The sequence below is a fragment of the Numenius arquata genome, chromosome 6 (genome assembly GCF_964106895.1).
Source record: "Numenius arquata chromosome 6, bNumArq3.hap1.1, whole genome shotgun sequence".
Classification (NCBI taxonomy): domain Eukaryota; kingdom Metazoa; phylum Chordata; class Aves; order Charadriiformes; family Scolopacidae; genus Numenius; species Numenius arquata.
In genome coordinates, this window is record NC_133581.1 from 25,036,208 (window position 1) to 25,062,077 (window position 25,870).

At 39.4% G+C, this 25,870-nt stretch overlaps 2 protein-coding genes across 5 annotated transcripts in view; both read right to left on the bottom strand.

Moving 5' to 3' along the window:
- Positions 1–1,166: 1,166 nt before the first annotated feature.
- On the bottom strand, positions 1,167–10,283 carry DEPDC7 (DEP domain containing 7). Of its 2 annotated transcripts, none has more exons than XM_074149624.1 (9): positions 10,211–10,283; positions 7,481–7,868; positions 5,380–5,510; positions 4,310–4,499; positions 3,361–3,575; positions 2,167–2,309; positions 1,846–1,971; positions 1,667–1,745; positions 1,167–1,478 (listed from the first exon to the last, which is right to left on the bottom strand). In XM_074149624.1, the coding sequence occupies exons 1-9, from the start codon at positions 10,281–10,283 to the stop codon at positions 1,264–1,266; spliced, it is 1,560 nt and encodes a 519-aa protein (XP_074005725.1). In that variant the 3' UTR covers positions 1,167–1,263. The 2 variants fall into 2 exon arrangements, with proteins under 2 accessions (XP_074005725.1, XP_074005726.1); XM_074149625.1 differs by having other exon boundaries at positions 5,380–5,503; positions 7,477–7,868.
- A 9,671-nt stretch (positions 10,284–19,954) lies between these two features.
- QSER1 (glutamine and serine rich 1) overlaps positions 19,955–25,870 on the bottom strand; it is a 46,929-nt gene continuing 41,013 nt past the window's right edge. For 2 of the 3 annotated variants that reach the window (XM_074148519.1, XM_074148520.1), the window contains exons 10-11: positions 24,696–24,791; positions 19,961–24,082 (exon numbers count right to left, since the gene is read on the bottom strand). In XM_074148519.1, coding sequence (XP_074004620.1) covers positions 23,942–24,082; positions 24,696–24,791 — 237 coding nt within the window. In that variant the 3' untranslated portion in view covers positions 19,961–23,941. Of the gene's footprint in view, positions 24,083–24,695; positions 24,792–25,870 lie in introns of all 3 variants that reach the window. The other variant, XM_074148518.1, reaches the window with a different exon arrangement.

Here is a 25,870-nt window from a genome sequence, read left to right on the forward strand (position 1 = left end):
TATGCATGTCTTCCATCCCCCCTCAGAACACAGTAACACATTGTCCCACTGCACACCAAGTCAGCATCTCGCTTTCGGAGAAAGTGCTCTGGAGAAGCAATAACCAGTGGCAACAGACACCACTAATGACTGAAGAGTCACTTAGTGATACATTACAGAGTAGTATCTCAAATAGGATTGTGTTTTTGTTTGTAACAGTTACTACTACTTTGCTTTCCTGATTAAATTACCTTTGATCCCAATTAAACTAGCTTTTCCCCCCCCTAAATAAAAGAACAGTTCTATCAACACTGGCTATGGAACAAAATTTGTGAGTTCTTGCAACAGTAACTCTAATGAAGTTTTGCTGGCATCACCCCAAAGATGACGACTCCCACAGGAGTCAAATTTAGATCTCTGATCATGCTATATATTTTCCTGCTTGCAATTGCCTGTGTTGCACAGCTTGGGATTTCCATTGTAGACTAGACACAGATAAAATATACGGCCATCCAAAGGCCTTTCATTTGCTCCAGCTCTTTTCTAATTACAGCTGGTGACATCAAGACTTACAGAGCGAAACACTGCAGAGATGAAAATAACTAGCCACAAACAGTACGTTCCATAGCAGCCAAAGCCAGACTGACTTAAAAATCCAGAGTATCTTCACCATCCCAGGAGACTCAACAGGAGTTCTTGGTACAGAGTAGGATTCACCTGGAAAAAAGTCATCTTTCCTGGCAATTCCTCAATATTTTAGCTTAAAACAGCATAGTAATTTGTCATATGCAGACACGGTATAGTTAGCTGCCAAGCTTGAAGAAAAGCTGTGGCATATCAAGCTGAAGATGCTGTTCAGCTCTGTCCATTACACAGCAAGTCATAGATCAATGCTACATGATGGAGTCACATAATGCAAGGACAATTAAAAAAAAAAAACCTATTTAGCATAAAATTCAGTGCTGGGGCAAAAGGAGGCAGAAAGATCTCATTGTTGGAGAGGCATTTCCCATCTCAGTAATTTCAATACTTAAATAGAGGGAGTCAACAGACCTGGCTTTAGGTGAGGAAAAGGAAGGATTATTTTGGCCCTACAGCAATTAAGAATGAGCAAAGCTAAACTGTAAGTAAATGCTAAACTTGGGTAACATTGGCTTTAGTAATAACTGTATAAATTACATCCATTTCCACAAAATAATTTTATTAGATACATGAATACAAAAGATTTACAAATATATTAGTGTTTTCAATGCTGGGAGTATGGAAAGTAATCTATATTTAAAATCACACACACATATTAGTAACTCTGTCTCCAAAATATTGCATAAAAATACTTGGGTTACTACTATGAAACTGACCTAGCAGTCTCTTTCTCTCTTTGTCAGAGAGCTTTGAATCTTCATCTATAGCTTTCAACAGAGATAATAGCTCATCTTTCGTGGTCTTCTCTGTATTGGAACGATACTCTCTTTCATCGAGTTTTTGGCAAAAGGTATAGCCTAGAAGGAAACACAAGCCATTCAGATAATTAACACCACAGTCAACCACCCTCAAAGGTTCAACAGACCCATCCTCCTTTAGAGTCAAACTAGTCATTGTTCCAGCAAGTCTTTTTGCATCATCTCAGTCCCTTCTATTTCTTATCTGGGTGCATGACAAGAATAAAAAGTTTGGTTTAAACTGTCACCTGTTATCTTACTAGGATCTTGGCCCTTCTGCAAAGCCACCAGTTTATTGCTGACCATTTTATGCAGCGTCCCTGGGATCTTGAATGGAAAGAGAAGGCAGTCAAACAGCAGCTCAGAAGGCAGCAATTCTGCATAAGCATACAAGATAACAAAAACCTGGTAATTTTCTAGCACTTACCTTTAAAACATCTTTTTGGTGATCCACAAGGAACAAGATCAGGAGGTCAGTTTTCCCTCTTGATAAGGTTTTATTGTTGATAATAGCTTTAGAGAATGTTCTTTTCACAACCATCCTGTTGTCACTCTAAAGAATAATGTGAAATAATCACCAGGAGAATTAGTCTCCTCCTTTAAGAAGGGCATTGCCTTTGTTCTTCTAGTCATAGCTTTTCCTGTAGTCACATATTCAAGCTACAAATGTGTTTTCTGACCAGTATCTAAGACCTCTAGATTTTAGTAAGTGTAAAGCAATGTATAACAGTTAAGTACACATATTTACCTCCTTCTGCAGTTTAAGCTCAGAGCTATGTGCTGCAACAGCCATGAAGTACAGTAGTCTCCTGAACTCCTCCCTGACTTGGCTGTCTAGAAGTTTCAAATAGAGTTGAACAGCTTCTAAAGATTGCTCCATCTTCCCATTCACTGGAGAAAGATAAAGGTATCTATTGCCATATTTATTTAAATAAATGTTACAACAAAACACCTAAATAAGCCACCAAAGAGACGTTCACCTCTCTAAACAGAACTGGTCAAAGCAATTCATTCTCACAAAAATTTCTCACAGGCTGATGACAGCTGTTTGCACAGTCTGAGAACAGCGCATACACAGGCTTTTAGCCTGATATTTAAGAAAACTCACTTTCAATTAAGTTCAATTACAGTTCAGCCCTCTTGAATGGAACATGAAATACTGAAAAAGGGAAATGGTTCTGTTAACAAAATGAATGGCCTCTTGTTGTAGAAATAGAGATCTCCCAAGAAATGAGGAATAAGTCCTAGATAAATGGGTTAGCTTGATGAATTAATTGCAAGCCATTTTTTAGAGCTTTGCTAAGTTTTAATTTAATTAGCCTTACTATGCAGAATACCCTTTTCAGATGTGTGAATTGTTGTACTAGCAGCTCCCCCCTTTATCAAGTAGGGGGAAGGAATGGGATATAAATGCAAAATATTCCAATGTGGCACAAGAACAATAATCAAGACAGAGAAGGATGAAAAATAAGGAGACCAGGGATGAGAAGATATTAATTGAGGACTAAAACATCAGAAGTTTTCTAAAATGCTGTCAAAACATAAAAATTAGGAAATGCACTTTTCTGTGGACAAGAGGGGAGAGTTGTGAATGGGATACAAAGCATCCACACAGCTTTAACTTTAGATCTCATTTAATTTTAGGCCTTATTTATATTTAATTCCCCATAGATATTTAATTTACATGGATACCAACTACTCCTAAACTACAGAACTCCAGTTTCGTAGTCATTCTATGCAGACCTGAACACAAGCTACAGAACTGCATGTACTCAGGACCAAAAATTTCAAAGCACAGACTTCATGACTAGAAAGTAAAAACAAAAAAAAACAACAAACAAACTTGCAGAAGTCAACCTTTAAGCTTGGCTGCCGTAGCAAATACTCAGTCTGTCAGTACTTATCTCATATAAGCTTAGGAACATAGCTTTATTTTACTTACCTAGTAGTTCTGCAATTCCTGAATGAATTTCAGGTGCATGGCTTAACAGCGGCTCCTTTTTTTGGCCATAGTATCTTCCAATATTTTCAAACAGCAGTAGTTTCCATGTGTCTGCTTTATCCGGTTGATCAGGCAAGTTCCTGCTAATATCTACCACCATATGATCTGGAAGATATTCCAAGCAATCTATTGCTGCTGAGAGCCATTCGTCTGTTCTAGAAGAGAAAGTGGTTTAACTTTGTAGCATTACTTACTGATGCCTGTCAGAGTTGGTTGCATTGTTTTTCACAGAAAGTAAGTAGACTGGTTTCTCACTGCATGTGTAGGTCCTTAAATACATTAGAAATTGACACACACACACAAAAAAGACACCTTTCCTGATACTCAGGTAGATCATAGCTATATACCTCTCTGTTATGTATTTAATCAAGATGAAGAATTAGTAACCCGCACAGGTAAATAGTCACAAGCAGTTACACCTAAAGTTAGTGATGTCCTCTACTGTTAGACAAGGACATACTACAATTATCGCTAGATAAACAGAAACATGAACCTTGATCTCATTCAGATTGGTTTTCAGACTATGTTTTTAACTGTATTTATATACAGTTTCAGGCTCAGCATTCTTGGCTTTTGTAATATAGGAGGAGAAACTAAACTGTTCCCTCCTGGTAATTTTTTAAGGAAGAAATTTCAAGATAATAGCAAAAGGCTCTTTCTTCCCTCAATGCAGCAACATTTTCCCCTCTGAATACTATAAAATACTATCATTGCATTCAAAGACTTCCAGCATTCAGCAGAAATCGTCTCAGCTACTTCTGGTTTACAATATAGCAATTGCTATTTACCAATTAATCCAGTAAAGTCTAACAGAGAAAAGTGCCTACTTGTATCCTTTCTGCAGCACTGAAACCAGAAAGTTTTTCAGAGGTGAGCAATGAATACTTACTGTGAGTCACTGAAAGCCTTGAGAATCTCTCTGTCTAGGTAGTTACTTGTGATGACATATGCAGCTCCCTTCCGTGGCTGTGGAAGCTGAGGTCTGATCTCTTTGTGCTCAAGTAAAGACTCAAGGAGCGGAAGGTCTACAAGCTGCAGCAGTCGAGCAATTGTTTGTTCTCGCCATACTTCATTAATAACTAGGAAGGGTGGAACACACAAAGCACACAGAGATTCAGCATGTTCAAAAGGACAGATTATGAAAAAAACCTCCCCGTTTTCCCATCAGCCCTAATCTAACAGATTAATTTTACCAAAATAAAGATATACAGCAGCACAGAGTGTGGCCCTTATCAGCTTTAAGTGCATGCTAGGAAAGAATTAGCCATTGTTTAGTTAACTACAAGTGTAGGAGAACTGCTTTTTGGATAAGTCTGAAGTGCCTTACATTTTTATGCTCTAATTTGCAAGCAATTTTTGCTCTAGATAAGGGATTAAAAAAAGTGTAACAGTGACACTATCCTTATCAAAGCTTCCACAATTATGATCTGGCTCAAGTTTTGAGAGTTTCTGGGATGCATTAACATTTTTAACCAAATGAAAAAACACATTACACCATAGTTTAGTCAGAGAGAAGACATGAATTGTCAAGAACAGCTTCATGCAATACTGAAGGAGCGCCAGACGCTGCAGACACAGTTAAAAAGCTAGGGAAGAGTTTTAGTGAACAGTAGACTATTGGCCATGATTAAGTCAAGCACAGATGTAGTGCAGGTAGTTGAGTATTACGAAGAACATTCCTAACACAAACCAAGCTCTATGCAATTGTGTATTCTCCACAAAATTCAATCCTGATTTATTTCAACTAGAGATAACAAGTTCTTGTCTGATGAAATAGAAAGGTAAAAAGCAAGCCTGCAACAAGTATAATTTGCTTTTGTTAGTCATGGTGCTCAACACAAAATACTAGGAGAGTCAGTTTGACTCCCTCTCCAATCTGACAGGCATAAGCCTTTCCAGTCCTACAGTTACTATCTTCCTTCTCCCACAAATAAATGACTGAGGCATCATTTGGCTTACCTTGACGGGACAAACTATCCGAGATATTTACTTGAGGGGTGTTCGCAGGCTTTAAACTCAGGTTTTCCCAGAGATCCTCCAAACTTTCTGGTTTGACAGGAGTAGAGTGAAACAACATGCTCTTCTCATGCCTGAGATTAAAAAACAGTTTTTATATATATTTATATTCATATATATGGATAACTAAATATATCATGTAACATACAGATATGGATAACTGCCTGAGATTAAAAAATGTTTTCTCTATGTAAATATTTACATAATCTTCTCCCCAACACCACCACCCCCAACTCCACCACCCCACCCTAACCCCTCCGACACTTTCTCTGTCCAAGTCACACAGGAGAATGTATGACACATTAAAGAATTATTTACGTGCAACTGTTGCACACCAAGTGCATAGTTCCTCTCTTGGAACTTGTCACAGCCGACATAGGCAAGACACCTCAATCACTACAAAAAAAATAAATCTAAGAATAGGAAATGGTTAAAGAGAAGAAATTATTTAAGAAAAAAAAAAAAAAAAAACACAAACCCTCTCCCTCAAAACCCCTAGGGTTTTAAAACATTATTCCTGATGGTGAAGCGAGGATAAAAATTAAGAGCCATTCTTGAAAAACCTAGAAGGTGGCTACTCCGTAGTAACACCACTCCTAACATTATGAGGGCTTTTCATGCCATCAACTAGTGGGAGGCTTAAGAAGCCTGTCACCCATTTCTGTGTGTTGGCTTGTTCTTCTCATAACTGCTTTCATATGCTGTTGAGTAGCTACAAAATTACTACTTCAAGCATATTTGTTTAATTTCAATTTCTATAGCTTCTTTGTTTTAGGGCACTGTCAAATCTTTTTTATGTCCACTATCTTTGCTATGTATGTGACAAGCTGTGTGTATCAACAGATCTGTTCCTTTCACTAAATGAAGAAGTGCAATTCAATGGATCTGTGCCCTGCCCAGAAGAAAAACACCTTCATTCTACGCTAATAGAATAGAATGTTTCATGACTGTTTGTCCAATATATTCTAAGTCTTGCTTTAACAGTCCTTGTGATGAATATATTTTTAAATATCACATTTGATTAAAGTGTGGTTGTTTTGGTTTTTTTTCATTTCTCATAAATCCTCCCCTCTCCATATAAAGGCTTGGTACTGTTTGCTTTAGCATAGAGCAAGAGCTAGTTGGAGGAAAGAAGGGGGAGAAGCAGGACCAAGGAACTATCCATTTTTAATCTCTGCTTCTAGAATTTTCTGATCAGTTAGGCTGACACACTTGAGTTCACATTTGCTACTCATGAACAAATCAATCATATAAGGTATTTTATTTTTAGGTCAATACTATTTGCAACTTTCAAAAGTTCGTACTGCTACAACTATTGCAATAGCCACATGAATGCAGTTTCTTGTAAGATTATGTTCGGAGATGAACACTTGACAAAAATTGTTTAAGAGAAGTTATTTGGCAAAGCGTCATCTACATAGCAATGTGTTCTGTCTTGTGATGGTTTAGTTAGTACCAGGGTTTTCTTTGCCCACTCCTAAAGAGACAGGGAAACAAAACCTCACCGTCGCACCTCCCTCTGGTTCTACCATGGCATGCCATAGCATAACAGCCTGTTACCTAGCTTCCGAACAAGTCACACACACGAGGAAACAGCTGAAAACATTTCAAAAAGCTAAATTTGAAGCACAGTGAAGCTAAGATGATGGAAGAACTATTTTTTACCTGTTTTTTCCTTATGCCAGAGCTAGGTCTGCAATGACTAAAGATAAAGATTATTACCTTGCCTTAGCCTGATGCACCTGAATTCCAGTTGGTTATACTGGTTTACAGTCCAATAGATCAGTATCTATAATGCACTTAATTTTTACCCTCCTCTCCTAAGGCGATGTGGTAACAGACACAGAAAACAAGTAACTCTGCAGGCTGAATGATTTACTCACTTCAAATTGCTGTTTCCTACCTGTCTTCCACCCACAAACATCTGTATCTACTTTTCCTCCCACCCAGGTCCTGTAATTGTACAATAGTTCCGCCTTCTCTCGCCCAGAACATTTTCCTATTGTAAAAAATTTCTTATCTCCGTGTTCCATTATGTACTAACCTTTGTGGTGTACACTGCTGGTAATCTTTATCAAGTTCTGTTTGGTTTGAGACATTTGTAAATCTGTAGAGGCTACTGCTACTGTCTTCAAATACAGACCGTTTGTCTTTTCCAAAGACCCTAGTTGAAACAGCCTCAAATACTTTGTAATCCATCAGGGCTTGGCATACACGCACTATTTTAACACGGGAAATATCAACATCCCCAAAATACTTGTTCTGTAGAAGGTGGGCAAAGACAACATCGACCGCGTCTGAACCAATAAAACAGTCATGGTAGCACTTCAGGTTCTGGCGACGCTTTTTCACTTCCACTTGAGTTTGAAGTGCATTGATAATGCTGCTCCAGACATACGTTGCTCCAAAGGGTTTCTGTGCCAAGCTAAAGCCTAAGAACAGAGAAAGCATAAAGACTGAATTTCTGCTGCAATTAGAAAAGAACTGTCCCCTTTCTGGTTACCACCTATCATGAATGTTGTGAGGATTTAAAAATCTTTGAGATTTTCAGTTTGGCTTGAGTCACTCATGTATTAACATTTTGTTACTTTCTCAGCAAGTCTGCCTGTAATGTATCAACATCCCTCACTTGTGATTGCTCTAATTAGCCAGAAGCTTTGCTACCAGGAGTTTCTACTTTTTCAGCCCTGTCACTTTGTGGCACTATCCTTTTACACGCTCCTCCATCACCTATCATTACACTTGCAGAACCTACTCCTAAGCATAATGCTCCCACAGCCACAAACTAGCTGTACGTACTCGTAACTTCCCAGTTCCTCTACTAACACTGACAAAACTATACAGCTGGGCAGGGAAGAGGGAAACAGGGTAGAAGAGACACATCAGAACCTTTTTTCCTACAGGACTGTCCATACACACAAACTACCTATTATCAGTGCTTAGTATATCACTAAAAAGATCAAGAATTCTCTTGAGACACCACTCACTCGACACTTATCCCACAGAACAGCCTCCTACCACCACAGCTCCAAGCCAGACTTAAACTCTGTGTATTTAGTGTCACTTCCCTGAGCCAACCAGTCTTCCCTCCCCCAATAAAACCACTGAACTATTACTCATTTACCAATCTGATTAAGAATAGCATGCTAACAACTAACAGTTTGACCAGAGGCTAGACTCAGCCTCCACAAGGACTTAAAAATACAGGATATACTTATAAACTTTGCAGGTGGCATCCAACTGGGAAGAGCTGCAGCCACCAGAGAGGCTAGAATTAGAATATGTGTTTCTCAGTAAATTAGATGAATAATTTATTAAGACAGAAAGCAGAGGAAGAGGAGAGAAATCAAAAGCTGAAGGACAAAATATGGAATGAGGAGTTGGCAGCAATCCTACAGAAAGCCATCTGGGGTTATGACAGACCTCAAACCAAATGAATTAACAGTGTGATGCAGTGTTTAAAAAAAAAAAAAAAAACAACATGCAACTCATTCTGGAACATATTACCATGAATATTTTCCACAGAGATGCAGGAGGTGGTTTTTTCTGTTCAGTCTAAAGTGGCATTAGAGAATTATATTCCAATTTTAGGCACCAGAATTTCCAGTTGATCTCCATCTACCAGAGAGCCCAGAAATTAGCAAGTTAGCAGGGAGAGGGGGAGCAGGGGGAAGGTTGGGGGGGGGCAGTAAAGACAGGGGAGGGGTAGAAGAAGCAGAGAGCTCAACAGCATTTGAACACACCAACACTATTGTAAAGGACAACAGTAGATATCTTCAGAGCCATTATCAAATAGCCATCTGCTTTCTGAAAAGATTTATACTGGGGGTGTGGGGGGGGAGCTTTTTAATACAAGGCATTGAAGCAGAATAGGTAGAAACCTTCCAGAACCTCCAGTTTCCAAAGCTTTAAAAGTACAAGACAGACAAAGCACACACTTGCTGATACTTTAACCTGATGACACCTTCAGATGGGCAGAAAAAACAGAACTGAATACAGAATTTCCTTCCAGCCCTACGTTTTGCTGGCTGACTAGCTTGTTTGGAAGGAAAAAAACAAACCCCAAACCCAACACCACCAAAAATACACCAACGTTGGTTTCTGTTGCCAAAATAAATACCAACATAAACTACCTGCAAAAATTCTACTATTAACCACTGCCTTATCACCTCTTCCTTCCACACACGCTCCAAAATCTTTTGAGGGAAGTGGTATTAAGTGTGGCGTTAAGTATTAAGGTGCTCGAGGCGGAAAAAAAGCAGAAACTGTTCTCGAGAAGCCACCTTTAGCCCTTTACGTTGCATTAACGACCCACCGGCTTTTTAACCCGCTTTTAGCGCGGAAACAGCTGCTCGAGTCTCCCCGTCACTCACCACCGCCCGCAGCCCCGTGGGCACCTGACAGACCCTGCGTTCTCGCCGCCGCCCCAGCCGCCAGCCCCCTACCCCGGAGCCACCGCGGCGGCCGAGCTCAGTGCGGGGCGGCGGCAGCGCGGCAGGCGCGAAGTCCGGACGGGGCCTCTCGGGCGGAAACACCCCCCTCCACCGGCGGAGAGCAGCCAACTTTTGAACCTCTGTGGAGCCGGGAAAGGCGCCGGCACAGAGTTCCCCGCGGGCCGGGGCCAGGCGAGGAGCGGGACAGACCCGTCTCACCTCACCTCAACTCGCCTCACCAGCCACCCCCACCAAGCCTGGGCTGAGGGCATCCCGCAGCCCGTTCCCTGCGCTCCCCCCTCCCCCGGCCCCGGCCCCACCACCCCGCTCCCGCTCCGTACCCGGCGGCCTGGCGGCGGGGCTGCAGACAGCGCTGAGGCTCAGAGCCGCCGCCTTCTCCCGCACCGTCGCCATGACCGACGGCGGCTCCGCACACTACCGCGCCGCGCACCGCCCGCGGGGAGAGGTAGCCCGCCGAGGGGCGGGGCCGCCGCGCCCGCCCCCGCCCCTATTGGTCGGGCACGGGCGAGAGGGCGGGGCGCGGGCGGCGGCGGCGGTTGAGCGGCTGCCCGCGTGCCGGCCGCGAGGCGGGAGCGTCTCAGAGGAGCCTGTCGCGAAGATGGCGGCACGGGGGGCGCTGAGGTGAAATCTAGCCTCGCCGCCCTGCCTCCAAGGGCCTGCAGTGGCAGATAGAGCAGCGAAAACCCCTCCAGACACCCTGTCCCGGAGCCGCGTCCAGGGCCCATCCACCAACCAGGCATTGCCCGACCCACAGCTGGACAGGTTGATGCGATTTTGTTCCTGTGAATGCGAACACCAGCAAGATCCAGAACTGGCGACTGCCCTTGGGGAGAAAATGTGGCGAGGAGTCTGTGTGTGTTGGCCAGCGTTATGGTTCTGGCGCGAGAGGGTGCAGCTGGGTAACGGCACTGTCTGTGCCCCAACACCCAAGCTGTGAAATCGCCAATGCCTCCCACAACAAAACAAACGCTGCCCTGCATTCTTACCGAATGGATATATAACACTCTTGGTTGCACAGAATGCAAACCTTTCCCCTTATATACAGCATAACTTAAAAAAAAAAAATCAAACCCGTCATCTCTATTTCTTTAAGTTAACCTGAGAATAGACCTCATACGTGACCATGGATGAACAATTCAACCACGTTCTTACTTGTTACCGGGACATATGGCTTTAACAACCACATATGGTTGACATTTCCCTATGATGTCTTACATGAGCTGTTTATTATAGCAGTAGGCATTTTTTTATTGGAATGAAATAATAAATTCAGTTTTAGGGTAATAAAAGTTTTTCCTACTGTCTGCAGGAAACAGCTGAGAGATCCAACATAATTTTCTACAAAGTAGGAAATACTTTGATGATTCTTACTCAGTGATAGTGTATTAGGACAACATATTGAATTGAATTATTAGGACAAAATTGAATCGTATTTTTGGACTGATTTCAATAGGAACAGACACAAAGGCAAACTGATCTCCACGATACGCAAACTCAGTCCACATTAAAACCCAAATAACACAGATATTACTAGTGACACAAAAATTCATTTTGAGTTCTCAGATTATTGAACTGTTGATGGTAGTTTTGCAAAACACAATCCCCTGTAAAACTGTAGCCTGTTCTACAATGAGTTCTGTTCCAGCAGGTGTAAAGAGCAGGATGTCTGCTACCCACTGAAGCTCAAGTTAGCCTTCTTTTATCCGCATTTGTCACACTTAAAGGTAGGGCACTCTAAGTTTGTTCATCGTATACAAATGAATAAACAATGGGCTTCTTTTTAGGCTGTGAAAAATTGGTACAGGGAACCAGAAACCACAAACTTACGGCACACAAACATTTCTTCATGTTTCACTGACAAAGCAATAAAGTACTTAATAATGGGGTTCTAAGAGTGGAAGCTCTTGTTAAATTTTTCAGATAAAGACATCTTAAGTCTCTGGGCTTAAGCCCAGAGAAAAAGGAATCTATTCAAACTGTAACAAAATGCTAGCCTTTGAAAGTTCATATTGTTGTTCAACAGCAGGAAGTGACAAACAGAGATTTCTTTCTCGGGAGATGTTAAAAAAAAAAAGTAGTTCTGAGTCACAGGTGTCTGTTTTAACAGTTGGTTTTAAGAACCTAATAAAAAATATATAATGCATGGGACAATGGGGATTTCCATGATACCTTTTAATAATTTATTCCCTACTTTTGGAATAGTTTGGTGCGAGACTTTTTGATGCATTGCCAAAATATGTTAACTGCAAATCAGTAAATGCGTGAGTTGATTTTAAAAAATAATTTATTTTTGCATGGTTGTCGAAACACAGTGACGCAGTCAATAACGCTGCAATGGCTCAACGTAATCTTGAGAGAATTTAGAACTACAAACATTTTCAAATAGGAGGTGTACCAATCAGTTAACGAGAACATTAGACCTTACATCTGAGAACAATTTGTCAAAACACTGTTGCAGAGAACAGAGCGAACCATGGCTAACGTACTGTGAGCTGCTAATAAGATTTTTATTCTCGCATTTTATTTCTAAGTGATAAGCACTCTACCCTGGATCTCTGCCTTTCCCTCCACGTTTCCCCACAGCGACCACGACACACCAGTTTCTCCATGGGCACGCGGGCAGCTACTGGCTGGTCAGCCAGCTGCTGTCGAACAGTATCTGGTGTCAAAGGATGTTGAAAAATGCTATACAACTTTTAGTATTTCTTACAGTAGCATTATTATAAAATGCTTTCCTAAAGCACAGATGTGCTTTTATGTAATTATTAATATACACACAATTCATTTATTTATACTTTTATATAGTAATTTTAAAGAATGCAATCTCATGTGGCCATTACAGTCATTCTTAGCTGGTGTAATTCCTTAGACTGTGGTGGAAAGCGCTCAGGATGAGATTGCAAGACACCATATTCACCTTCCACAGTGTCTTCCCCAAATTAACCTCCATTAAGTTGAGCACAGGATGCATAAGAAAATGCCAATTACAAAGACATAATTAACATAATTCATTCAGCAAAAACACTTAGGACCCAGTGGCATTCCTACATGCACACGGAACAGTAAGCTTGCTCCAAAAGCAGTTCTACTGAAAAATACAGGGCTGCAAACAGAGACAGATGTTACTGGAGGTAAACGTATCAAAACCTGGTTCCGCAAGGTGTAGGGCTGCAGCGGAGATTATAAACAGCACCAATGAAGGAAGTTTGATGATATAGAAAGCTTTACTGTTGGCTGCCTATCTAGTAACGTGGTGTGAAGTCGCGCAGAACAACAGTTTTGTGATGTAGTTATGGTGACTAAAATATCTTTTTAGCAAATTATGCAGCTGAGTCCGAATTTGTACAGTTGTGTCAAATTTTTTGAAACTATTATAAAGAACTTTTATACGACGAAACAGCAAAAGAAAAAAATCGATTTTGATTTATTTCTAGGTCATCTAGAAATGCTCCCACCAACTACAACAGGATGGAGAGAATGGCCCTACTTCTTGGAAGAATTTACAAACTTAAGTTTTCAAGAATTTCTGTGAGTCTCCTGTAAGAACTGTAGGGTTTAATTAGAAGCATACAGCAGAAAGTATTTAAATTCAACAACCACAACTTCAGGCAAGTCTGCTGCTCAGGATCTAATTCACTTACTCATGTCAATTAAGTGTTTGCTTCAGGACAAAGACGATGATAAAGGATAACATGGGCTGTCACCCACATTCAGGTCTCCTCTGATTATGGGGAGAGAGAAGGCAAAATGGAAACTTGTATCATCACAAAGTGAGAAACTGATGAATACTTTCATGTAAAGTGCTGTCTAGCTTTTTCCATAATGAACTTGGAAGCTGGACAGCTAACCAGTATTTGGATGCGAGAGCACCCGTAGTTTCCAGGTATTCTGGGCACAAATGAAGGAGATATAATTGAACACAAGACCTTACAAAGTTAAAAAAAAAAAAAAAAAAAAAAAAGACTGTGTTATGAAGCCTTTTAATATCATTACTGAAAAGACAAAAGTTGGAGGATGTGTTGCTTATAAAGATGGAGGCATATTAATCGAGAACATGGGGTGTTGCTCTTTTATCTATGGAAGATCAATGCTTGGTCAAGGGACTGAAAACATTACGTGTTCCTTAAAGAAGGAAAAAGGCTGCTTCAATTTCAAATTTTTTTAGAAAAACTCAAAGGAGCCCAAACCTAGAAAATAAAATGTTCTAAACCCAAGAAATGTTCAATGTTTCAATTATTCTTCACATTTTAAGTGCTGATATAGGAAATAAAAATATTGATTTGTGACTCTATTTCATAGCGAATTTTCAGTGATTCTTGCAGAATACTACTATCCAATTTCTTACTTTCAAAAGAATTTAGATCCCACTTTTCTAAAGGATTTAACAGACTCTCCATTTCAAAGGCTAATTTTACATCTCATAAACACGTCAGACTATAGAAGGCTATCCTTTTATACCAAACTTTTTTTTTTTCAAAGATTTCAAATGCCTTCCCATAACAACATAAGCTTTAAAGATTAAGTGTATGTCAACACAGCTTACATTTATATATACATACAATTTTATTGCTGTACTTGCAAGGGTCTATTGAACCCAATCTTTATGGCTGTTTCTGAAAAAGCATAGCAATTAATAATTACCATAAAAATTCAGAAAAATATTCCAGTTATTTAGAACAGTTACTCTTTTGTTTTTTTCCCCACTTAAATATCAACAATGCCTGTATTCATTGCAGTGCTGAAGTTGATGAAAGGAGAACATTTTAAACAGTAGCCCTTAAAACGTTGCTCCATTCCATTCACAAACGATGAGACAAATGAAATTTTGACGTATAGTTCACTGTCACATAATGATACTTAAGGGAAAATCAACAGTTTCAGTTACAGAAATTACTATTTTTTAACTCACAGTTAAAACACTATCATTCCCCTCTACTTCATTGCATGAAGTTACAAAGTCCAATATGTCTTTAACATGGAAACTGTCCTATAAAAATCAGAAAACTTCCTCTTCCACCTTTATTAATCTCAGATTTAAGAAAATGAGCAGCTGTTCATACAATATTGGATTGCAAAAAGGCTGATACGCTAGACAGATACGAAGGAAGCTGAAAGGACTCCCACGGTGAATCCGCCTTATTACTAAGTAACGTGTTCTGCTATTTGTACTAAAGAGCAGGGGAGGTTTGCTCAGGGCTGAACTCCATGGGCAGGAGAGGACTGACACTCTCCCTCATGATGCAGAGCAGGTTATTTGCAAATTCGCTCTGCTTAGTCCTGATTTCCCATCTACATTCCAATTAAAAAAGATGACGCAGTAGTCGGTTCTGTGGGATACAGTGATGCCACCCGGCAACATTCAGCCCGTACCAACCGCATCTGCCCCAGCGTGGAGAGGCTACTTGAGGGGGCACTCTTGCTTGGGCAAGACTACGATTGACTCCCTAAGTGCAAACTTCAGTATTTTCTACTGACGTGAAATCTGTAAGGATTCCACCCTTGCATTTTTGAAGAGACTGGAACAATAAACAAGTTCCCAGGACAGAAGCTTCTGGACGACTGACTGAATCGACAAAGGGTGCATTGTTCAGGAGCGCAATCCTTCCATTCCTGGGCTGGAATATCAGTCTGACTGCGGGACCAAGTCAAGCAGGGCAATGGCAAGTGAAGGGCAGGAGGACACGTGTCGAGGCTGCGCTGGTGCACACTGACCTCCGGTGGAACACGCCGCACTCTGAGTAGGAATCCATGCACAGGGCCTGCAAAGGGAGCGAGCTGAAGCCAGAATTACTTGAGCTGGCTTACTGTAAGGAAGTGTACAGGGGGCAAAGACTATTAGCGATGTCACCAAAAACACAGGGACGAGCCTCTGCTTCTCAGTCTTAATAAATACTAAGGAATTTTGTCTTAAATGGATTTTTTCAACTTTTCCTCTTGTGGAAGTTTTCTGGGACTTTCAAGAATTATTATATATCATAACCAGAGATTGATCACAGCAGGCCTAAACATGCGCAGGACGGCATGGTCCTAGCAACACTGTTTGGTTAAAGACTCCTCACAGAACAGTACAGACTCACTGCCATCTACACACCAGAAACCAGTTCAACCAGAACGAGCAAGTACAATCAGACACAAATAATTGAAAGTTAACATCTACCCAGCTGGGAATTAGCACTTCTCAGGTGAGCTGTAGTAACTGACCGAATGTGAACTCCTATATATTGCAACACAAACCCAAATTCACTTGTGTTACTACTGAAAGTAGCTTTAGGTAATTTCACAAAGAATTAGGGGAGCAGCTCTCACCGGTTTATACAATTGTGGAGAGCCTGTGGAGCTCCAGCTGAAGCATGGTAAGGTAGTAACTTACACTGGTCTACTGGGGACAAGTTTCATGTCTCTGCTCCCAAAGTAAGCAGCCACCAGTGGCACCAGCTTAATGGGACAGAAGGAGCTGATAGATAGAAGGGGAAAAAGTGAGAACTCTAAATGGATTTGCCAAGCATAACTGAATCCCTGATTTTGACCATTTGTTTTGACTTTGTTAGAAAACAGCTACATACCAATTATATTTACACTGAGTGTAAAGATTGTGTTCTAGAGCAGAGGATCAGGCTTATTGTTTATGGATACTACAAGCAGGAATCTATAACTCACCTTTTATATAACTGTACAATGTGCTGGGGCCACCAAAACTCAGTTGTGCCACGTTTTGCAAAGCCCACAGTTCAGGATGGGAAAACAGCCCTGAAAGCACCCTGCAGAGAGCCCTGCTACCCCAACTAAAACTGAAAGAGAACTTGGATAGTTCACATCAAAAAGAAAAGAACAGCGCCTGGCCAAGCACTTCTTACTACCTTGTGGGTTTTTTTTTACCAGCTGGTTCCAGAATTGCGACACTTGAATTCTCTCAGAGCACACAAGCTTTCTCTTCTACTCCTTTAGTGCAAAGTCCATTGACTGTGGTCAAACTACCTCTCTGGCTGTTGAAACAAAGTTGCTGGACCTTGCAGTGAAGCAAATAAAAAGCATTCACTTACTCTTTTCTGTTACCAAAGCTGTAGGGATAGTAATTTCTACGTGCTGACCAACCACAAAAATCTGGGAAGTTTGAGAAACCACCAAAGCTGCTTTACTTACAGAACAGATCTAAAACCTTATTCTCTTAGAGCTTTGAACGAGTTACCAATTTGACCTGATTGCATGACAAAACAATGATGCTTCAGCTTATATTCAATATCATACCATTTACCTTCTGTTGCTGCAGAAAAACTGTGACACACAAATAATACACAGACAAATCACACTAGTGGCCAACACAGTTAGAAGGGAGAGGATGACGCCAAACAATGTCACTTCACTCAAAATGTCTTGCTGTCACAAGCCCTGGAAATCTTACAGGGCTACAGCACAAGATCCAGTAATACATGTAGAATAAAGAGACTTAATTTAATCATAATTTGAACAAAAAACACCTACGAAAAAATAGTAACTGGAGCCAAGAGTGGCTGCTACCATCCATAACTTTTATCATACGCACAGGATCAGATACACAATTAAAATTCTCCTGTGTGTAAATATCCCAGTATGTCTAGAAGAAAAGAAATACTCTGATTTTGAAACTTTTACACAAAATATATGATTAATAGTTAACTGCTCAATACCTTCCATGAGGACTCACTTATAGTATTTTAAAGTTAATATATTACCTGTATACTGCATGGAAGTGTTACAGTTTAGTTTCCTGTTAGCATTTCTCACAGTTTTGTATTACTCCTATTCTCATTAACGTGCACTTACTCAAATGCCCCTCTTCTAATGGCTGCTTCAGTCTATGTTTACCATACATCAAGGTAGAAGACCTGACTGGATTGACTAAATCAGCAACTTATTGCCAAAAAAACGCCCTTAGCTATGTCGAAGTCCCAATTTGCACAGGGCTGTAGCATTTTTTGCTTTTATTTGGAATGATCATAATTCAAATACTCTTACGCAGAGAGAAATCCATTCATACTATGACACAATTTAACCCTTCACATGGACATCTGAAGAAAGAAACTTTTAACGATATACCTGCATTTGCGAAGATCAAATTAAGATTCTTGTCTCAAGTGACTGCAATACAAATACTTCTTGAAAGGGCTGTTGCTCTCCTCATACTTGTTGTAGCACTGACAATACAGGACAACCTGAGTAGGAACCACAGTCCATTAATAATACACATGCTCAAAAAGGGATTATAGTAGGAGGCACTGAAAACCCACTGCTTGTCTGCAGAGATATACTGGCATCCACGCTTTCCAAAACTAAAGAAACCCCTTTTTTACAGCAAAACAAAAGGCAGAATTAGGATTAGACTGAATGAAACTTTTAAAGTCATTGTGTGTGGCAAAATGCTAACAGCCCTCTGGGGAGATCCTCTGCTAGAAACGTCCACCTGCCACTGGATCCCATTGCTGGCTCGTCATTGCTTTTCAGTGTATACGTTGCAGAATGCCTAATTGTAGCTATTCCCTAACTAGGGCCACTCCTGACCCCTACATCCTCTGCTCCCCTAGCCTCACCCTTTCCAAAGTCCTCCCACAGCTGATCCACATTTCTTCCAATTTCCCACCGCTCTTCTCCCTCAGATTTCTCCTATATGAATCGTCACATACACAGGAGCCCTCCCACCTTATTCGGTGTCTGGTTTTCCTTAAAGGAAAGGCCTCAACTGCTCCTTCAGTCCGACTCATGGGCACTGCTGTTATTGCTACTTCTCTCTACCTTTTGTCTATCAGGTAGCTAAAACAAAACCCCAAAACAACAACAAAACCCAACCAAAACTAAGCACACACAAACACACACACACACACACACAAAAGAAATAGCCCAGTGGAACTTTTAAAAGCAGAGATCTACAACATACCCAGGAAAAATGTCAAACTGTTGCAGGGCTGTACTCTTTGTCGTTTTCCCTGACTCACCTTTTATTTTCGTCCTTTATAAATAGCTTGTTCTCAGTATTTATCGCTGTGTTCTTATAAGAGATCAAATTAAAAGAATTTTAAGACAGTTTTCTGTTCTTTAGTTTCTGGAAATGAAACAAAGATTTGGTAGGTTTGCTACAGGAGAGGCAAATACCCAGTGCAGAACAAGTTATTTATATCGCCTAAGATACTTACCAACAGGCTGCTGATAGTAGGAGCTGCTGTTCTTTAAAAAGCTGCATGCATTCAGCTTCTTGCCTTTTTTATTTATCTTTTTAAAAACAAAACAAAACAAAACAAAAACCCAAAACCTTAATAAATTACAAGCTGTATCTGGAACACAGTATCAAAAGTTTCAGCCTCCACACTGCAACGGGACATTCTCTGCGCCTACCCACCTCCCAAAGTCTTTTTTGGAGAAAACAACAATCAACTCCATGGGCAAATGTCTCATTTTATACTCATCTTGGTTTGGGAAGCAGCTCTTATACACAGGACCATTAAAAAGTAAATAAGCATTCCAACCCTTCAGATCCACTTTTTTCTGCAAGTGACTCGCAGAAGGCCTAACTTGTGTCTTATGGCCAATATCCATATCATGGGACTTCAGCCCTCTGTGTGTGAGAAAAATATTTGTAAGAGTATCTAGAGTAATTCATTATAATTGGGGGGAAAAAAAAAAAAGACTAAAACCCTTTACAGCACCATTTCTTCCCATAGGTACACAGAGATGATACCCTAGTTTAGAAAGAATGAGAACAAAAGAGAATAGTATAGCTAAAAAGCGCCTAAATCACAGCAGTAGTCTCTCTCATCTCGGTTGTCTGGCTTCTCACGTATCACATCAAGATCAGACGTTGCAGACACATTGTGAAAATTAATTCAGAACATTTAGAACCCATAAATGTAAAAAAACAGATAAACCAGACATGCACAACCCATGTAATATAATGAAGGAAAACCCCCTAGAACTGTGTTTCTTCATATTGAGATCAGAACACTTAGTTTAAATTGCCAATTTTTTTTTCATCAATCTAACTTTTCAAGACTTAATATTTTAACAATAAATGACTAAGCATTATAAAGTTTTTGTTTAAAAAGTGTTTTCACTTTAATGGGTTTAGTTAATAACATCATGAATGGTACAAAACCGTCCTTTTTCACATTTCCATACATTGTATTTACGGACCACCTGAAAATCTGGACTAAGAATGCATAAAGTGTCTCTTAATTAGCCCTAGCTTCATTTTTGCCATATGTAGAGGAGATACACAGAAAAACATGCATTTGTTAACAATGACATGTTAATATTAGCTTAAACAATAAGATATGGCAGAATGTGCATTGTGTAATGCACAGATATGTAATAGGGTAAGGGAGACCAAACGTCAAGTGTTGGCAACAAAATAAGAAATGGTTGATGACACACTGACATTTTGTGACCATAGTTTTAGCTTTTCTGTTTTAAATAGTAGTAAATATTTAAATAATATTTAAAATATATTTCCCTATGGAAATCATTTACTTGGAAGACAGTCTGTAAGATTTGACTTTTTAAAAAGTAGCATATCATTTCGACAATATATGAATACAATACACGTCACAGAACTTCAAAGACCCTAAAGTCCTTAGCCATTTGCAGAAACAGTTTTTCAATCCAAATTTGTCTCTGATTTTTTGCTAGCAAAACTTTGGAAGTAGCATCTCAAAGAAAACCTGCCTTTAAGAGAAATACTGTATTTCAATAAAAACAAACCTAAAGTAAACAGGGATGCCATACTAAAGGAAAAAAAAAAGTGGAATTAAAACCCAAATAATTTATCATGAAACTGTTTTAATTTCTGGTTTGCTAATTCATAGTCTAAGGAGGGTTTTAGCTCCTTCCTAGTGCATCTTCTTTTGCAGTCAAATGAGTGCTCAATTTCCACTGTCAGATGTTAAGGGATAAAGACCTCACTGTTAGTTCAAGAAAAAAAAAGAAAAAAGATTGAGGTGTGGGTGCAGAATTAATTATCTAAAATGCGAAAAACAAAGCAAAGTATTTGTGCAAAAAAGTAACTTGTACATTGACTTTTTTCTAAGTTTGCTTCAGTATAAAAAAAACCTCTTCAGTCCCACTAACAAAGCTTTATTTTGATTTATGATCCTTCAACACACTTGAGAGTTCCATGTTTTATGTATTCTAATTTGGTAAATTAATAATCCAGCCACCATTTTTGCAGTCCGAAACAAAGATGGGAGCTCCATTATATTAATTTTTAATAGTCTGGGGCAGTTATTTTTATTCAGGCCAGGTTTTCCCCTGTCTTCTACAGGCACAGTGCTTGTTTAACTGGCCTTGGGAATAAACCAGCCAAAAATAAGGCAGGTCACCTTCTACGGCAGTGCAGAGCATCCTGGCCAGTTGTTTGTTGTTTGGGTTTTTTTTAAATAGTTGTTGCTAAAATTACCTTATTTTTAAATAGGGACAAGCTACTCCAAAAGCCTCTCATTTCTTTTTTCAGCTTCTAAGGACTTGGATTAAACCAAGTAACTTCCCAAAGCTACTTCTAGACTCAAAAATCTAGAGTAAGTATACAGTAGCAGTACAGAAATAACTTAGAAAGCACAGAGACCTCTCTCAATTAGTTGCTTCATAGTCATATTAGGAAGGTACACGAGACACACAAAGTCTGACGAGTTCTTTACTATACCATCAAGGAGCCAACTTTATTGTTCCTTCAGTCTGCATCCTAATCATTTTTAAAAGTACAGATTAGGAATTCCCAAACTGTGCTGCGCACATCACCGTAATGCAACAACAGAACTCTGCCTGGGCACGTAAACGCCCCTCATGAATCTACAAACACTGCCAACCACCCCCACCAATAAGGGAATACACTAAGTAGATTTGGGAAGCCCCCACTACCGTTTAAAGAGTATACCAGGCACATTTCTACCGTATCTCCAATGTGCATATTTACATTATAATAATCTTAGCTGATTGCTGCCAATGCTGGTAACTTTGTTTGGTTTCACCATGTAAACTCTAGCTCCTACCAGATTCAACACAGTACGACTGAAACAACAGCAACTCTTCAACCCTGTGCCTACCCTCCCTTTCACTCTGAAAATTCATTAGCTTGATGATTGCTCCAAAATCTGCGCATTCTTCCGAAACCAAAACCCATCTTGCTCTCCATGATTATAGCAGACGTAGCAGTAGCACAATGCATCTATCGACATGATAAGTGACCTCCCTTTTTAAAGCAAAACTACTCTGAAGAAGCTTTAAAGAAGGCAAGGACACGTACCCCTTTCTGTTCACCGTAGTCTGCATACCAATTGTAAGAGAATTATTGCTCTTAAAAGATGAAAAGCTTTGGAAATATGGTAAACATCCTACAAGGTTCTAAAACTAATCAGCTACAATTCTGTACATACTTTAATATTCAAACATCTATTTGATTAGTCAAGATCAAATCATTTCATTTTCACATCTATTCATTAAACTCTTTATAGTTCTAAAGTCTAATGAATATTTAACAACTAAATAGGATCAAAACAGGTAATGGGAAAAAAGGTCAAATGGCGATGAACATTATTTCATTTGGCCAATGAATAGTGAACCCTGCTTTCTTGGCTGAAATTAAGGCACTAAGTGGCAGTGAAAGGATAAAGGAATGAACTTTTTTTCTGCATTATCTGAAAAAAGACCAACGTGACTATTTTTTTAGGACGCCAGTAGAGTACATATCCACTCTGAATGACTCAGTAAGGCATTCTGTTGGCAAATTTGAGGAAAATGTTCTCCTGATTAGAGCCCATTACATTCATTGTCTGAGTGTGACTAGTGGCACTACTAACTGTTAACAAACCGGAGGGGAAAAAAGCTACAAAGACGTCTGAAGACTTGAAAGGCACCAAAAAGAGAACAGCTCTGCAACTGCCAGTTCTACAAACAATTATGTGAGCTGTGTTTAACACTGCATATAGTCTATTCAATCATCAATCTTTGTTGACGAAGATAAAGTGTAGTAGCTCTTCATTTAAACTCTCAGTTAATCAAGTGCTAGTTTAGTAAGAAATTTATTTTCACGTATCAGAAAATAATTGCAGTGTCTAACACAACTACACTTAAAGCAAAACTAGTCTAGTATGCATTATTCTGGTTAACACTGAAGCAAACCTGTATAAACAAAAGGGTTACCTCGAGATACATAGTTTACAATATGAAATCAACATATAAATGAATAGGATTTACTGAAAACAATGGAAAGTGTATTACAAAGATACATGAAACAATTTAACCACAATATTTTCTCTGTGAAAAATACAACTATTAGTGAGATAAAATGTACAATTGAATTTTTTTTTCCAAAAGAAAAAAAAACACAGTATAAAGGAAAATATTTTTTTTCTTCAAAACAGGGAAAATAGTTAAGGTCATTGTCTTTCATTACAATATAATTTGACACAAAAAGCAGTCATAGGATTGCACCAACTCCATGTTCAGTCTCCTGAACATGACAATAGTAAAAGGAGTCCATAAAGCATAATGACATTTCTGGATTTTATGATGGCAACATACGTATGCAGAAGCTGATGTCACTCCGGCTCTGTTCACAAAATGTACAAACTCTAAATTTGGTGGCCAGACATGTAAAAACTAGTTCACCCCAACACTGACTTTCCTGTTGCTTAGTCAGGGATGGAAAAATCTGTAGTATTTTAAGTGTTGCTATCTTTTTAGCAATAAAGAAAAAAGTATATGTAGTGCATGCTTTATCACTTGTCAAAAACATTTCTGAAAATAAAGCTAAGTTATCCAATAGTTTACAAAATAATTCTTCAGGTTAAAAATGTGGTTAGGTTTACATTTAGTTCCATCTCCAAAGGACTGATTTCCTTGGCAGCATCACTTTTCCTTAGCAAGAGCCAAGGTACAAAGTTCCATAAAGAGAAATAAAAATGGCTACGAACAAGAACGCAGTCTGGCATTGTAAAAGAAATCAGAGCCTCTCTCTGAGCCTTCTGTTCCATCAGGTTAGTGCCGTAGAAAAATGTGAGATTTGGGATACATTTCTGTTATGAGCATTTCTGCTATGAGCATTTCTGCTGAACACGATTCAAAAGTTCACCAAACTTTTCAAAAAGATCTTCCACCCATTTTATATTTTTCATGCACAGCTGCACAATCTCTTCCTGTCCTAGATCTGCACTCTTCTTCTGAACAGAAGAAATCTATTCAAAAAAGAGAAGGGGGGAAGAAAAAGAAAGATGCATACATATACACACGTTAGGCTGTCAGCATTTCAGAATTTTTATTTTCATAATATTCTGCAGTTAAGTAAGACTCTTCTTTGGAAGAAAACCTTTACGCTTTAAAAACAAGGAAAAAGGCCCCCCAAAATACATTTCTTAGCAACTGGTCCAGAGCTCAACTCTGGTATTTCTGCTACCTGGAATATTTCCACCAAGGATCTGCAGAAAAAAAATAAAGGAGTGGGCATTCTAAGACAAAAAGTAGCTCCTAGATTTGAGGAATTACACACATGGATAAAATTTGTTTAGTTTATATTGGAACAGTGAAGAATGTTTGTCTATCCTGAGGGAAACTGATTTCACACTGATCTTGTAAGCCTCATACCTAAATGTTCTGGGCAGCAGTGCCCATTAGAGGCAACATATGTGCTCAGCATACCCTTTTGTTTGCCACAGAAAATTAATTAAAATAGGAGGCCACAATCCATACTCATTTACCAAGAAGAAGAGAACAGTCTCTCTAGTTGGACTCAATTACATCAATAAATTTTCTCAAGGAATGTGAAAGTATTTCAAAGAGAATAATGCTTACCTCTTCTTTACATGTTAGATATATGTGATATTTGTAATGATGGAGTGAGTGATACAAAGAATACAAATGTATTTTTTCTGGATCTACTGTAAACTCCTGCAGAAAGAACAGTTATTTTAGGTAAATTCATGTGATTTTCCATGACAGAAGTATGATAGACATTTTATTCTAGAAACATATTTTTTTGCAACAATTCAGAAACGGGAATACTTCATCCAAATAATTGCTTTGACATATTTTAGTACACTATAATTTATATGACATCATAATTATCTCCTATCTCCACTTTCCATCCTCCATTATTTTATCAAAACCAGGTTTGAGAATGCTTTCAATCCTCCTGAATGCACTGTGAGTCTAAAACAGGCAAGACACCCACCTTCTCAAAAACTAATGCAAGAATTACTTAAGCTTAACTATTTTTCTAGCAGATCAATGGGTAGCAGTGTGAAAAAGCATAGTTTGTGCTTCAGGAGAGCTGACCTATACTTATCTAACACTTATGTTGCTTTGGAAAAAGACACGAGGTGGGGTTATATTTACAGGTCATTTGTCTAGCCACTATTTAGTGCTGGGAGGTAAGCCTACGTGAGCCAGTGCCCAGGAAAACCTAGTCAGAGCGTTTCCTCGGAATACTAGGGAAATTAACAATGTGTACATCTTAAGCTTTACAATCTTACTTTTTCATGCCTTTTTCAAAAAAAAAAAAACTTAAGATACACAGCTTCATTCTGTCATTGGAAATGAGCAGTACAGAACTAAATTTTTAAAAAGTGTTACCTAATCTCAGCTCTTACAGTATTAACACTAATTTTTCATTTTTGATCTAGAAGCCATTGCATCATCTACTTCAGAGATTTTGGAGCAAGTTTAAGAAAGTGTTACGATTACGAGCTACAGAGTGATTTTACCACAACTGCAATGTGGAAGACAAATTGTGGCTGCTTTAGCAGCAGCGCAGGAGGCTGACGGCTACGCAGGATGGGGCTCTGAAGTTCAGCCCTTGCTCTGGTGGCGAGAGAAGCCGAGGGGGCTGCAGCGGGGCTCCGCTGGCTGCCTACGCCGGGAGAGAAGCACAGCAACAGCTGGGCTCACCTCTCCCTTCCCATCCACCTCCACCTACCGACTGCCGCCCGCATCAGGGGAGCAGCACGCTACCACTTCATCTTCCTGCA

Coding starts and splice junctions, on each gene's coding strand:
- DEPDC7 (XM_074149624.1), bottom strand. CDS start 10,283: ATGGCGACGGTGCGGGAGAAGGCGGCGGCTCTGAGCCTCAGCGCTGTC. Junction 3,576..4,309: donor AAGGCTTTCAGTGACTCACA/GTAAGTATTCAT, acceptor TTTCTCTTCTAG/AACAGACGAATGGCTCTCAG. Junction 1,972..2,166: donor AGCTTAAACTGCAGAAGGAG/GTAAATATGTGT, acceptor ATTATTCTTTAG/AGTGACAACAGGATGGTTGT.